At 41.9% G+C, this 16,223-nt stretch overlaps 1 protein-coding gene across 7 annotated transcripts in view; it reads left to right on the top strand.

The window, feature by feature from the left end:
- Window positions 1-16,223, top strand: part of AGK (acylglycerol kinase) — a 72,416-nt gene that overhangs the window by 44,418 nt on the left and 11,775 nt on the right. For all 7 annotated transcript variants that reach the window (XM_079786544.1, XM_079786541.1, XM_079786540.1 and 4 more), the window contains 6 exons: window positions 816-848; window positions 2,348-2,442; window positions 4,906-4,975; window positions 8,795-8,874; window positions 11,335-11,392; window positions 15,895-16,042. In XM_079786544.1, the coding sequence (XP_079642670.1) occupies window positions 816-848; window positions 2,348-2,442; window positions 4,906-4,975; window positions 8,795-8,874; window positions 11,335-11,392; window positions 15,895-16,042 (484 nt within the window). The remainder of the gene's footprint in view (window positions 1-815; window positions 849-2,347; window positions 2,443-4,905; window positions 4,976-8,794; window positions 8,875-11,334; window positions 11,393-15,894; window positions 16,043-16,223) is intronic.

Here is a 16,223-nt window from a genome sequence, read left to right as displayed (position 1 = left end):
AATGACTGACTAATGATAGTTATTCTGCATAGTGGGTTTATGAAGAAGTATTTTTTCTTCAGCTATTTTTCCATTTTTACAAGACATATGTACCACATTTTTAAAATGAAAAATAAATTATGTAAAAATTGAAATAAAAAGTATTCTTTTCATAGGGGGACTGCTATCCCCCGTGCCTTTACCTTCATCAGTGAGAAACATTTGTGGAGAGCAGGCATCTCGGAGTGCAGCCACAGGGTATGTTTTTCCTATATGTGCCCTTCATTGTGGCAGACTAGGCTCTTGTATACAATTGATGTGAGCACACATTTAGACGCATATTCTAGAACTAAAACATCATTTTGCTAATATAATGTGGAGATTTTATAGTTATTTTATCTGAGTCTGGCCAGCATGGCTCAGTGGTTGAGCATCAACCTATGAACTAGAAGGTCAGAATTTGATTCCTGGTCAGGGCACATGCCTGGGTTGCAGGCTAGATCCCCAGTGTGGGCCGTGCAGGAGGCAGCCAATCAATGATTCTCTCTCATCATTGATGTTTCTATCTCTCTCTTCCTCTCCCTTCCTCTCTGAAATCAATAGATATATTTTAAAAATTAATTACTGTATCTTAGTCTTGATTGTACTATGGGCCTTCAGTCAAGAATAAAATTTAAGTTAGCTGTGATCCTATTGGAGAATACTGTGTGTTTCAATAGCCAATGCATAGTTGACATAGTTTCTAGGAAGAAGTTTGTGGCCCATGAAAATTGAATCCAGTTCTTTTATGATAAAGGAAATACATGTTGTTCATAATTTTTCTGTAACATTTGTAGGTTGTTACTGGAGTTCTTCGAAGAGCAGATGAGGTGAGCTTTTAAGAAGAGTCATTGCATTTTAGTTTTATGTTTCTGTTCTTTTTATATCTCTTTACTTCCTTCTTTTACCTTTTTCCCCATTTTGTATTTTAAGGCAGCACAAGTGTGGGTCCTTGGATTTTAGAGACAGGTGGGGCTGCCTGTGTCCTCGGACACCTTTATTAGCCTGTGGCGGACTTACCTACTTTGGGAATCCAGAGTATCCAACAGCTTTCAGCAGGAGTTGTTTAAAACTTACAACCTTTTATACAATGTTTTTCAGATGATTCCTTTATAAATAAACTAGAGGCCCAGTGCATGATTTAATCATGCACCTGGTGCACCAGCGGGCTGGCTGTCCGCCGGTGCCCCAGGCCTTCCGAAAGCCTCCGGCGCTGCGGAGGCTTTCAAAAGGCCTTGCGCCGGAGCAGACAGCCGGCCAGGTCCCCCGCTTTGGCCTTTGATCACGGGGGACCTGGTCGGCTGTCCGCCGGTGCCCCAGGCCTTCCGAAAGCCTCCGGCGCAGCCATGGCACAGACGCTGAGCTCGCGGCGCCAGTGGCGCCGCGAGCTCAGTGTCCTGCTGGCCCAATCAGCTACCCCGGCCACCCTGAGTCCCGCCCCCTGCGCCTCCTGCTGGCCCAATCGTGGGCGTAGCGGAGTGATGGTAATTTACATATTACCATTTTATTATGTAGGATTGTGGTATAAATATTTACATGGTGAAATCTAAAAAAATATTAAGTAAAAAAGGCAGGTTGCCAAAGTACATTATACATTTCTGCAAAGTTTTAAAATATAGAAAAATGGATATATGTTAGTGGATGCCTGGTGTAGTAAAAGAGTAACAACATGGATGGAAAGGTATCACACCCTTGGGATAACGGCTTCCTCTGCCAGGGGGGGGGGGGCGGGAAAGAGGGGGGAGAGAGAGAGAGAAATAGGATGAGAAGCAACTTCAGTTATTTCTGTATCATTTTATTTCTTAAAACATCTGAAGCAAATACGGCAAAAAGTAACATTTGTTAAATTTGGGTGGTGGGTGTATGAGTGTTTGTGACATTATTTTAAACTGCTGTTCTATAGCAGTTTAAAATATTTTGCAAATAATAAGAAAGAAGACCCTTCCTGGTCCCTTTGAGGATAATAGATCATCCTCAACATAGTCTTTAGGGCCTTACAGTGTCTCTTTGTTTGTGGCATTTAATTCAGTGGCTGTGCCATTACTTTCTGCTACACGAACTTGCTGATCCCCTTTGCCCTAGTTATACTCGAGATAGTTTATAAAGCATATTTCTTTCAAATTCAAAGTCCTGTCATTTTCCTGGACGGCCTCCTTTCAGAAATTGCTTTAGGCATGGCCCAATTGCTGGTCCAGGGCCTGGGAAGGGAGACAGGGAGGTGGGCCCAGGTCACCTCCAGTTACTTGTCTCATAGTAGACATATCTGTGCCTCTCTTTTCAGCCTGCTTTTCTGACCATGACAATAACACTTCCCTCTTCTTTCTCCCAGGCTGCCTTCAGCAAGATTCCCATCGGATTTATCCCACTGGGGCAGACCAGTAGCTTGAGTCAGACTCTTTTTGCCGAAAGTGGAAACCAAGTCCAGTAGGTTGTCAATGTGGGATGTGGCATTTGTGGCTGAGCGAGCCTGGGAATTGGCAGTTCCCCTGTCGGATATGATATTTGTGTTCAGTTTTGATAGCTTGGATCCTCAAATCATTGAGAGGACCTAGATCAGAGACTAGCCTATCAGTTCATTGGGAAGTTTCCCTGTTGGGTTGTGGGACCCTGTCAGGTATGGAGGTGAATACTGAAATCCTTTTCAGTCATAAGGATGGCCTCCCTGATTCAAACTGTTTTCATACTGTTGCATTGTAAGATTCCCTAGTGAAAACAGATTTGCACTAATCATTTGTTTGCTTTAAATAGACCCGATGACAAATAGCAAGTCCCTTGTGAAAATGGGTCCAGTAGCCTTGGCTTCATTATCTTGATTGTATAAGTAGCTAAAACAAGGAAATACAGTCACATCCTTTGGGGATTGCCTGACGTGGAAGGTGTATGGATAAAGCAGGCAGGGCGAGCAGTGTAGCCTTGACGTCTAAATTAAATTGCTGTGAGTCTAACGGTGTCTTCAGGAGTCGGGCAAATTGTTATTGTTCATTTCTATCCAAAGCATTGTGTAGAAAAGCCCTTGCCTTCCGAGGAGATAGGATTCCTGAGTTCAAGGCTTGAATTAGGGATTAATATGAACTGGAGCAGATGGATCCCAGGCTCTCATGGTCAGTTGCCTGACCTTTACCGTAAGCTAGGTGACACCTGAGGGGTGGTCAGCTGAAGAATATTTGTGGAATGAATTAATTAAAATCTTATGATGTTTTTGGTTATAACCCTTTAGAATCAATAGCAATAATGATACGCAGGTGATTTTCTTCTTTCATTTTTTTCCCCCTCGTATTTGGATTAGGCTTGTTTTGTGGATTTATTTTTGCTATTGAAATTTTAGGAGTCATCTTATATCTTTTAATTCTATATGTTCTCTATTTTTTATAAAAACCTGGGTTCGCATATCAAACACTAGACATAAACATAGACATATTTCAGAGCCTTCATTGAAACGTTGCTTGTGTGTCAAACCTTAACTAATAGGGCGTGTTTAGCTCCTCACAGTCATGCTGAAGCCCGTTTCAGTTCACTGTCCTTTCATTCCCGCTTAGAATTTCTGGGGCAGTAGACATGGCAATGAATGACTCAAACAGTTTTGTTTACCCAAGATAAACCCCATCTGGTTTAGGTCTTGGTGACTGTAGAGAGCTAGTCTTTCCCTTTGTATCAATAGTGATTATTTGAACTGCAGAGCCAACATTCTCAAATATGTCACCGATCAGGAGGTAGCCCATGTCCTTGGAGAACCCCTTGCCAGTTTGTGCCCAGCGTGGCCACCCTGAAGGTCTTCATAGCCTTCGGCCTTGGGGAGCTGATTTTCCCTGTAGTTATTATGTTGCTGCTTCTAGCTCTAATTTAAAGATTTAGGAAACATAATTTAGAGCACCCCCCAGGGCTCTTAGGTAATTAAGTCAGTCTGCCCTGGGTTCAGAATTGGGTGGGCCTCTGAACATGGCAGATGCCTGAGGCTATTGGGAAGAACAGACTTTGCTTTTTGTACTGCTGTCAAGATTTGTTGTCCCACAATTAGTGTGGAAGGAATCTTGGATTGGAAGATGGCAGGTAAATTATCATTAAAAAAATAGCTGTAATGTGCTATGGTGCTGATCTGTTTAGAACTTGGCAGTTGTTGCTGGAGAATAAATTTAGGTTGCGTTTTAGCTGTCTTCTGCCAAGCAGTTTTGAAAAAAAATATTAATATAAGAAGGCTTTTTTTTTTAATAGTTGCAACATTTGTTGTTAAGGTCAGTCTCTCAGAAGCACTTCCTAAATCCTCTCAGTGTGCTAACTACTACGCAGAATACGTACAGTGACTCCGACCCTCCCTACTGACTTCGTTCACAACTAACATATCACATCTGGGTCGTCTAAACGTATGGTACTGCATCTGGCTTTTTCCTAAATTGAATCTCATTTTCTAAACTGCTATCCACTTCATAGATAGTATCTGTATTGGAAGGAAAATATGGGGTAAAGGCATTTTGATAAAGAAATATGAGAAAGTAAAATAGGTTGTTTCTTATGTCCCAGCTTGCTTACTAAGGAACCCAGAATATAATCTAAGCATTTGCATTAATGTGCATATTCTTGGGTTTTAAGGCCTCTGAAGTTGTATCTAACTTCGTTAGCAATACCCCTTCAAGTGGATGTGATTCAGCCTGACCACACCGAGGGGGAGGTCTATAGGGCTATGTCAGAGCCTTCCACTATATTTTGTCAGTCGTTCTTTTATACTACTTTGTTCTGTGTTCTCAGTCTTTTGAAGAACTATGTGTTTTTTTCCTGAGCCAATTATTAGTACTGTGGGTGGGAGTGTGTGTGCGTGTGCGTGTGTTTGTGTGTTGGGGGGGATCTGTTGTTTATTTTTCACAACATGAACATTTCCTTCTTGTTATCTTTCAGACATATTACTGATGCTACACTTGCCATTGTAAAAGGAGAGACAGTCCCACTTGATGTCTTGCAGATCAAGGTAAGTCCTTTCTTGTGTTTGAAAATATTAACAAAGTAATACACATAAAGAAAACAAAATGTAACATTTCAAATGAGATCATGAAAGCTGCAGTCCCTCTTCTTACCCTTTCCTACCCCAAGTATAACTTCCCAGAGAAAAAAATTTTTGCCCGTTTATTCTAGTCACCACAAATAAATATGCTTATGATGCTATTTTTAAAAATTGTGTTAAAAATATACATAAAATTACCATCGTAACCACTTTTAAGTGTCCAGTTCAGCACTGTTAAGTATACAATATTAGTTTTTGATTTATAAATTTTAGACCTTATCTCTTGGCCTCTTTGTTATACATAAGAATTGCTCTGCATCTCCTCCCAATATAGTTGTCACTATTTTTAGTTCCTTTATTGATTAACTTTGTACCTCAAGTATTTCTCTGCCTCATATGGCTGTTTTGAGTATCAAAAGAGCTAATAGCTCTGACTGGTGTGGCTCAGTTGGTTAGAGCATCGTCTCATACTCTGAAAGGTGGCGGGTTCCAGTCCTGGTCAGGGCACATACTCAGGTTTCAGGTTGGATCCCCAGTCGAGATGTGCATGGGAGGCAATTGATCATATTTCACTCTCACATCGATGTTTTTCTCTCTTTCTCCCTCTCCCTCTCCCTTCCTCTCTCTCTAAAATTAATATTATTTTAAAGCATGTCCTCGGGTAAGGATTTTTTAAAAATTGAATAAAAAGAGCTACTAAATATAAAGCACTTAGGACAGGGCCTGATTTCATCTTACCTATTTGCATGGTAGCCTTCTCTTTCTCCCATGTTCTGCTGATGGTAAAATCCTTCTTTTGTTCCGTCTGTCCTTTGCTGGGGCTTGTCATTCTTTGGAATTCAGGTTACTTGGTTGTCGTGCAATCTCAGTCCGCAGGTGGGCATAAGAAGTATTATGATTTTGTTAGATTATCTGGCTTTTCCTCATTTTGAGGATGGGAACAATGTTCTTTGTAACTTCCTACATCCTAGATGGGAGCAGAATTTCCCATTTTCCTATTGGGCTGTCTCATGCTTTCTGAGTGATTTGTAGATGAACTCATGAATTGTGTTAGAAATATATTTGCTAGCTATGCATATACCCTTACTGGCCAGATTATTATGATCTCTGAACGCATAATAATCTGGCCACTCAATGTGTGTGTGTGTGTGTGTGTGTGTGTGTGTGTGTGTGTGTGTGTGTCCGTCCTATATAATAAAGAGGTAATATGCAAATTGACATCACTCCAACACAGAAGATGGGCGCCCCCATGTGGACAAAGATGGCCACCAGAAGATGGCCAGAAGGGGAGGGCAGTTGTGGGTGATCAGGCCAGCAGGGGAGGGCAGTTGGGAGGCACCCAGGCCTGCAGGGGAGGGCAATTGGGGGGGACCCAGGCCTGCAGGGGAGGGCAGTTAGGGGGAACCAGGCCTTCAGGGGAGGGCAGTTAGGGGGAACCAGGCCTTCAGGGGAGGGTAGTTGGGGGTGACCAGGCTGGCAGGGAAGGGCAGTTAGGGATGACCAGGCTGGCAAGGGAGGGCAGTTAGGGGTGACCAGGCCAGCAGGGGAGGGCAGTTAGTGGCAACTGGGCTGGCAGGGGAGGGCAGTTAGGAGCGACCAGGCTGGCAGGGGAGGGCAGTTAGGGGCAATCGGGCTGGCAGGGGAGTGGTTAGGGGGTTATCAGGCTGGCAGGCAGAAGCGGTTAGGGGCAGTCAGGCAGGCAGGCAGGTGAGTGGTTGGGAGCCAGCAGTCCTGGATTGTGAGAGGGGTGTCCAACTGCCCTCAAGGGGACCCAGATTGGAGAGGGTTCAGGCTGGGCTGAGGGACACCCCTTCTCCCCCCCCCCCCCCGTGCATGAATTTCATGCACCGGGCCTCTAGTGTATGTATATACACATATACACATACACTAGAGGCCCGGTGCATGAATTCGTGCATGGGTGGGGGGTCCGGCCAGCCTGGCCAGGGGGAGGGGACATGGGCGATTGGCCGGCCTGCCTGCTGGTCGAACTCCTGGTCGAGGGGACAATTTGCATATTAGCCTTTTATTATATAGGATATACACTGAGTGACCAGATTATTATGTGTTCAGAGATCATAATAATCTGGCCACTCAGTGTATATTGCTTAGAACCAGTAACACCCAAAGCAGTGAGCATCCTGGTACCCAAATTTTGGTCTGTAAAGCCATTCTCTAAGATGAGTTACCAGGACTCCGTGAAGGGCTGGCTTTCAGAGGCAGGGCAAAGAAGTACTCAGAAACTAAGAGAGGCAACACAGAAAGACATAGAAGACAGCCTGATGGTACCCAACTGGCTAATTTTAAAACAGTTGGAACATTAAAAAGAAGTATAATGCAATGGATTATAATACATTAAGTAAAAATGAAGAGTCCACAGTGATATTACAGAAGAGTTGCCAGTTTGTAAATACAGAAGGAATGATAGAGTGAGAGAATTACCATTTTGTAATCACCAATGAAGTCATTGATTCAGGCAGAGATCATCAATAGCTGCTAAAACTATTAGATAAATGGTTGTTGGGAAACAAATACTCTTACAGTATCACAGATTACTTAGTAATTGCAAAGGGAACATATGCCTTAATATAACTGCCATCCTAAAATGTTACTATTAGTTATATAGTGTAGGCTGTAGGCATATTTACAATTGGCGAACCCATGAGTTTTCAGCCTCTTTTCTTTTGTTCTTGATATTTGGACTCTCCACCTCATTGGTCACAATAAACATAATTTAAGTTGCAATTGAGTCTTTGGCATATAATAAAGCTAAATTGTTCTCACAAAATGGGAGGGCTGTGCTAAAATTCTAACCTAGCAAAGTTACTACAGATCAGCATATATGAAGATATTAAAAATATTACTCAAGAAGGTGAATATGGATATATCTTAATAATTGAGTGATTTAAAAGTTTGCTGCTTCAGGTTGGATCCCCAATCGAGATGTGTTTGGGAGGCAACTGATCGATAATAGATATTTCACTCTCACATCAATGTTTCTCTCTCTCTCCCTCTCCTTTCCTCTCTCTCTAAACTAATGTCACCCTGCACCTGCTTATCTGGTACCAAGTGTGGGAAGTAATGCATTCCAGAGTAACTAGGAATTAACTGGAAATTATTTTATTATATATCTTGGTATATATATTCATACTTTAAGGAAGGTCCATCATGGAGCATAAACTCTCAGAGGTGGCTCCATTGTGTATGTTTTCTATGCATTGCTTATCTCACTGACTTACTAGAAACTTGCTGATTATAATATGTATATGCAATATTTCACCATAAAGCATTGGACCAAATTCAAATCACTTTGTGTTCTGACTTATTACAACAAGCAGCTGGCTGTATTTTCACATATTCAGGTGAACTATTCTAGAGTGCCAGGATTCTGATCTTACTTGAGAGCCCCTGGCCCTTTAAAGGGGATGCAGGCTCAAATCCTCTTGGGCTCAGGCAGGTGTATGAGCAGAAGTTCTGGCAGATCCGACACCTAAAGTGTCCAGGAACCAGAATAGTTAGGTATTCCTTAATTTCCAGGCTGAAGTATGATAACATGATCCCTTGCCAGCCAGTTTATGATATCTAATATATAAAAATTAGTTTCATTTAGAGTATGGTTTATTCAAGTACTTTTCCTGAACACTCACAGAGTTGATTTCTTAAATTGTGAGCATCCTTTTAGAATTTGTTTGATGAAAAGTAGGCCGTGATCATTCGCAGGGTACTTACCTGTAGACAGTTCCAAGTTATTGTCAGCATTACTCTAAATTAAATGTGTTTTACTTCCAGGGTGAAAAGGAACAGCCCGTGTTTGCAATGACTGGCCTTCGGTGGGGATCCTTCAGAGACGCCGGTGTCAACATTAGCAAGTAAAGGATTACTGTATGGATTGTGATGGTTTTTATGAAATTTTTTTATTCTGTTCCTGTCTCTGAGGTGTCATTATACATTGATCTTCCAGGAATAGATGTGGTGGGTCTGGAGGTTGACTTATCTATGATTAATAGAGTCAGAGGTTTGCATCTTGTGCCCAAAGGTTGGGGGAAGTTCTGGTTTCCTCCACACTGGCTTGGTGGTTGCCAAGGAGGAGAGGGGGACCCGTTTCTAGAGGTACTGCTTCAGGCTCACGCTAGACTGAAGGGGAACTAATGGCCTGTTACCCTGCACCTGCTTATCTGGTACCAAGTGACAGGCACGGCTGGTGACACAGCCTCGGCAGCTTCCCCAGCCCTGGCTGGAGGACTCCCTGAGAGCTCTCTTGGAAGGCTGGCAGGTTGGGAGACCACAGGCTGCCTCTTGGAAGGATGGCTTTTAATGGGAATGGATTTACTTTTGGAAAATTCACGTGTAACATGGAACTCTTGGCTGGGAGAATGGCTGCATCCTGTCTGTTTGAGGGGTTAGGAAAGGGCAGGCAAGAGGCCTCCTGAGACGGGACCCAGGGAGCCGCTGTGTGAGGCTGTCACACCTGGTGGGTGTTGATTTTGACCTTTCCAAAAAACAGGCTTACAATTTCAGTATAGTTTGAATGGATTAGGATGGATCTCACACACAGCTTTTATCTTTCACTTCATGGGTATTCCTGCCACAATTTCTCTGCAGATTTCTCTTGCTGTTCACTCATTATTCCTGCTAATGATGTTCCCGACACTGGAATGTCAACAGAGGTGTTACTGTGTTGTTTTACACTCTGCGTTGTTTAATAGTTCCCATCTTTTTATTTGCAAGTCTGCCAGGAGTACCTTGTGCTTGATCTGTAATGTCAAATAATACCAGCAATTCACTGAGAGGAATAGCTTAGTTTTCCCAGAAAAAGTCTGCTGAGGACAAATTGCTTTCAAGTATGTTGATCAATAGTTACACACAAGCATAGGTCAGCCCCTTTTAGGACTATCTCACACACTTGCCCATATTTTGATTGATTTCTGAACAATGGATTTTAAAATTCCACTTGTTATGTAATACCTCAACCAGGACCATCCTCGCAGTTGCTCTGTTTATGAGGAAACTGTAAAGGGGCAAGAAATGACTTCTAACTGGCCATGCAAGGTGACCAGCATAGTGACAAAATTTGCTCTTGGTCGATATGAAGGGAACTGCAGACATTTGGAAATAAAGTGCCTTCATCGGGATATATTTCTGACTATCCAGGAGACAAAGCAAATCATAACATTAGCTGAAAAATGCTTAGCATGGCTCCCCATGGCTCCCTGGATTTTCTCCTCAGTCTTGCATTCAAGGCCCACCTTAGTCCATCACCACCCCTGATTGCACAGTTATGTGTATTTCCTTTTAAGCTTTTGCTCTGCTCTGCTCTTATCCTCAACATTTTCTGCACCCTGGCCACTCCTTTTGCCTAGAATGAGTTCTTTCCCTCCATCATGTACAGTATCTAAGTCCAGTGCCTCTTTCTAAAGTACACGCCATACTGTGTGCTCGTGCCATTTGTTGTACAAGCATGGCTGTTCCAGTGATTTTAAGCCCTTAATGATTTCTGTCCCTTCTTGATTCTCCTTTCCAATAAATAGTAATCATTTTATATGATATCATATATATTTATATAGTTGCCTACTGTTTTCAGTTACTTTTTTGGATCATATTTTCTCAGATTATAAGCCCTCAAAGGCAGAAATTTTATACTCTATATTTCTTTAGTTTTCTCCACAAGCGCTAAATAAATGCGTATTGATGAGAATCAAATAGGGAGCAGTTAAGATGGGCTGGTTGTGACATATAAATTTTAAGAGGAATCTAGTTTTTACCACTTTTCCAATTCCAAGGAGGCACCTTTCTCTCTTCAGCAGCTTTCATGTATTTCACAATATGAAGTAAACCCTCTTCACTCCCAGGTTTTATATTTGCCGTTTTAAAGTTGCATAGCACGAGCAACGTGAAATTATGCTGCTTCATAAATTTTAATGGTATGTTTGTCTGTGTGAAGGCACATTTAGCTTGTGGGTAACACATCAGGTCACCAGCATTGCATCTCATTGTGGCTTTGTCATTCTTTACTCAGTGCTCCTTGGATGTGTACTCAACTATATTCTGTGGTTAAGGATGCATTACAGCAATACTTATGAATTTAAAGATTCAAGGAGACTCTGATTATATATCCCTCCTAAATTGCAAGGATCTATCTCCTGTGTAACTAATTGCATACTGTTTGACATGGCATTGAAATTCAGATTTAAAATGTTCTATAATACTCTTTTATGCTAAGCCATAATCCCCAGGCCTCAGAGCAGACACTCTTAGTAGGGGGTGTAATTTCTATCATGTTGATCATTCCTTTAATATTCTAATTAGATTTTTATCTTGATTTTTCTCAGGTACTGGTATCTTGGGCCCCTAAAAACCAAAGCAGCGCATTTTTTCAGTACTCTTCAGGTAAATGCAGTTTATAATGTAGAAATGATCCCTGAGTTATCTTGTTATTATACCAGGATGTGCATATTTGGATATTTAAAAAATTCTTTGTATCTGACAGATGTATCTGACATGCTCCAGTACTAAAATGGGGGATATTTACTTACAAGTTCAGAAAGCATTCCTCGTGTACCAACTCATTCCTTCCATTACCAAGCCTATAGTTAATTTCTTTCTTTTAAATTTTTTAAAAAATAAGTTTTTATTGATTTCAGAGAGAGGAAGAGAGAAGGAGAGAGAGAAAAAAAAACATCAATGAGAGAGAAGCATCGATCGGCTGCCTCCTGCACACCCCCTACTGGGGATCAAGCTGAAACTCGGGCATGTGCCCTGACCGGGAATTAAACTGGCAACTTCCTGGTGTCTGGGACAATACTCAACCAACTGAGCGACACTGTCCAGGAGTTAATTTCTTTTTTATATTTTACTTTCCTTTGTCTATTCATTTACTCACTCTGGCCGGACAAACCTTGAATAGAATGACCCATATCTCATCAAATCATTTGCATGTCTGAATTGGTATCTAGAAATGAAGATTTGTGTCTGAATATATCTTATCATACAGGTTTGATATATTTCCCTGATTAAGATTCAATTAAGTCCCACTAGTGTAATAACAGGTTTCAAACCATGCTAACCAAATACGGGTGGTGGTTACTGTATTGGTCAGTCCATCTCCAGAGGAGGTTCCATTAGTGGTACTCCTATAGGCTCTATACTGAAAAATGTTCACATGGAGAAAAACTGAACAATGTGTGTTAATGAAAATGCTAATATGTATCATCCTTACCTGTGGACTACACAGTGTTCAGCTTTTATACAAATCAAAGTAGTATATTCACAATTTGACTGGCTGATCTGACGACAGGCAGATGAAGTGAAAAGTTTGATTAATATTCAGATTATCATGTGGTTTTCTAATTATGGAAGTAGTATATGTCCATTGCAAAACATTACTCTCTTTACCTTCCAAATAAATTTCGTTTAGTAAAATGCATAATTACTATTGCTCAAAGGAATCATTTCATTGGTGGAGTAATGAGTGCATTTAGGAAGAAATCTAGTAACTATATAGTTAAGTTGTAGAACCTGGGAGAATCAAACTATTCCAACTATTTCTTCATCAAACAATTATTGAATATCTGTTGTGTGGCAAGCCCTTCTATGTGCTTGGAATGCAGAGTCCAATAAGACAGGTTTCTGCCTTCAAGAAGTGTGCATGTGCTGAGAGTGAAGTACAAGTAAACCAATTTTGCAAGTGTGATGAGAGAAACACAGAAGGACTAAGATGGAGGAGAGAGGAGGGTGCCCACCTCTGACTGAGGGCCAGCAGTCTTTGCAGGGCAGGTGCCACTTCTAAATATTGAAGTATCTGTAGGACTAGATAAAGGACGTTCTTGGTGGAGGGGCCAGGGTGTGTGAAGTCACAGCGGTGAAACCTGGTCTTTCATATGGCAGTAGCATGGCCGGAAATGGACTTTGAAGGTTAGGTACGGGCAGCTTATGGCAGGTGGGATCTGACATTTATTGATAAAGCACTGGTGGGGACTTATTGAGTCTTAGGGAAATAACATGAGCAGATCTGCATTTTAGAGAAATCTTTTGGCAGCAATGAGGACAAGAGATTGTGTAGGTAGCTAAAGGCAAGGGCATCAGAAGATTGTTAAAGTAATCTGTGTGAGAGTGATCATGAGGTGTAGACTGAGGTGGTAACGGTGAGCATTGACAACAGAGATGGATTAAAGAAATAATGAGGTGGAATCCTCAAAGTTGGAAGGAGAGGCTAGGATTTTGAGATTTCTGGTTTGAGGGACCAGTTTGGTAACTAAGGGTTTTCCATTAATGTTGATAATATTGGCTTAAGATCAAGCTTATGAAGAAAGATGAAATTTTCAGTTTGGCACATACTGAGTTTAACATACTCCTGGTACAGACAAGTGGAGGTACAGTTGTGACTTAGGTTTAGAATTTGGCAAAGAGATGTGGGCTGAAGAAATAATTTAAATGTCTGAAGCATATGAGTAGCATTGAAACTATGGGTTTGGTGAAGTTACCATTGAGAGAATAGATGGTCAGAAATAGCCCTTAGGAACCAGGGAAGATGCCTGAGAAGTGCTAAGAGGAAGTGGATGAGAAAGTACTGATATAGGAGCCAATGAAAGAGAGACTTTCAGGAAGAAAGTGAGATTTCAAGAAGCAATAGCAAAGAGTAAGTAAAGACAGGAGAGTATCCATTGAATTTGGTAACCTCTGAAGGTTTGGTAAGTGGAGGGGCTGAGCCATACTGAAGAAGGTTAACGAATAAACAGGAAGGTAAAGTGGAGGCACCAAGGGTAAGCAACTCCTTTAAGAAGCTTGACTTTGAAGGGAAGTGAGAAAGGCAAAAGCTAGTGAGAAAAATGGGATCAAAGGAGTGTTCATTTTTTTAAATGGAAAGATATCCATGTCTTTATACCATGAAGCAACAGAAGAAAAAAAAAAAAGAAGAAGGGAAGAGGTGAAAGAAAGGAGAGAAAAAGCATGACTGAGTTGGCAGAATCCGTGAGCAGGTATAAGGGCATGGGATCTAAAGTACTGGGTTAGCCTTGGACAGAGGAAGAGACACTTGTTCCTTGAGACAGGAGAGAAATGAAGGAGTGGTCCAGATGAAAACAAACAGGGCGAGTTAAGGCAATTTTCACTGAGATGCTAGTATCCTCTCTGAAGTGTAGGAAGCAACGTGATCTTTTGAAAATGAGGTGGTGATGGTGATGATGGTATGGGGAATTTAAAGATGAAGAAAATAGGGAGGTTTAGAAGGATTATCAAGTGACATTGAGGAACTGAGATCAAAAATTGGTTGTGACACAAATATGCTTGCTTGGGTGATTGTTTTCCCTGTATCAATGCTCAGCAGGAATATTTTCCCCTTCCAATAATGCTGAGCCCTGATCAAGTAGTTCAGAAACTTAGTGACAAGATTGATCCAGAATTGGGGCTTCTCAGGGCATGTATTATAGAAGACTAAAGACATGAGAGGGCCAAGAGTGATGGAAAAAGAGCATTAAAGTAATTAACTGATAATTAGGCACTGAGGGAAAATGGTGTGGTCAGGGACTGGACTTCTCCATGTGATAGAAAACTTTGGTGTGGGCAGGATCTTGAGGGGCCAAAAAATAACTTCCCTTTCTTCCTCTTCTGAGTTTGAACCAAGTTATAAAAACAAATGCAGGAACAGGCAGATGGAGATGAAAATATTAGCTTTAGAAATGTCAGCAGGAGTGATGGACACAGCTGAGATGTGTGGTCACTGTCTGATTTCTCAATACCCCAAACTGAATTTATCCATTCAACTCATCTCCTTTAGGGCAGACTGCCATAGTAAGCTCATTGCGTGACAAAGCAGCACACGTGTGAGTCAGAGAAGAGGGGCTGGGTCCATGCATTGAGGAGAAGTAAGAGATGGAGTGAGAAAAGTCAGAGTTGTTTCTCTTTTGTAATTCACCCATGAAAACTTGAGAACAGGGATTAGTTTGCCCAAAAAGACGTATTGGGCACAAAAGAATCAACCAGATAAGTAGATTATGGGTATGATTACTGGGTATAGATGCCCAAGATGGAAGTATTTTGGGTGGCAGGAAGGACCAGATGTGGCTGTGGAAATGAGCAGCTGTGGTGAATGAGAGGTGATGTTGAGGGCTAGGCTGTTGTTTTAGTTGTTCCTGTGCACACTGTTGAAACCCAGTATGACACTGGACTTGGGTGCAGGAAGTAGAAGACAAAACACTTAGAGTATAAGCATGATGATCTTTGAAGCAGGAGGAGCCTGGAGCTGGGTTGCAAGGCTGGGCTACATCATTCTGGCTGCCGTGGGGAAGATGATTCCAAAAGTGAAGAAAGTATTGATGCAACTGAATTCTTCAGTTTCTTTTATGTGTCATCATCAGTATGCCAAAGATAAATTTATCCTGGAGTAGATTCTATGCTCATTCATATTGGGGTTTGTGGACAAGTATAAGCAATTGTTGATAATCCACTTTGATCTCCTCTCTGCTCCACGTGACAGATCAGTGGAGGCAGCAGTCACTGAGTTCATGGTTTTCAAGATAGGCCTTTAATAGGAAAAGAAAACCTGAGGATTCCATACTCCAAATTAGAGACAGTTCCATCCAGTGAGAAATTAGTGCCCTGACCGGTTTGGCTCAGGGATATCGGCCTGAGGACTGGAGGGTCTCAGGTTAGGTTTCGTTCAAGGGCATGTACTTTGGTTGCAGTGGGCAGTGTGCAGGAGGCAGCTTATCGATGTTTCTCATTGATGTTTCTAACTCTCTACCCTCTCCCTTCTTCTCTGTAAAAAATCAATAAAATATATTTTTTTAAAAAAATTAGTTGGCTTTCTAGCAGGTGTAGGTAGAATACTAACCATTGCATAGAGAAACTCCCATATGTTCATGACAAATGTTTTTCTCTCTTCACTTTAAAAGAAGTGGCCTCAGACTCATCAAGCCTCTATCTCGTACATGGGACCTAAAGAGAGACCTCCCAGTGAAGCAGAAGAAACCCCTCCACGGCCCTCTCTGTACCGGAGAATATTGCGAAGACTTGCATCGTACTGGGCACAACCGCAGGACGGTGAGTGGGTGCTCGAAGATTGAGAGTCCTGGCCGGTTCAGGACTGCCTAAAGCAGACTCCAAAATCAGTGTCAGGCTGACCTGGAGCAGATGCCTCTCAAGGCCATTGCAGTCAGCCTTCTGTGCGCCACACAGCAGGGCCCAAGCCAGCACAATGTCCCGTGAATGGGACACCCTGGGA

Source organism: Cnephaeus nilssonii, assembly GCF_951640355.1.
Source record: "Cnephaeus nilssonii genome assembly, chromosome: 12".
NCBI classification, from domain to species: Eukaryota; Metazoa; Chordata; class Mammalia; order Chiroptera; family Vespertilionidae; genus Cnephaeus; species Cnephaeus nilssonii.
The sequence above is the reverse complement of the archived record's forward strand: the minus strand, read 5'-3'. Positions and strand labels throughout refer to the sequence as shown.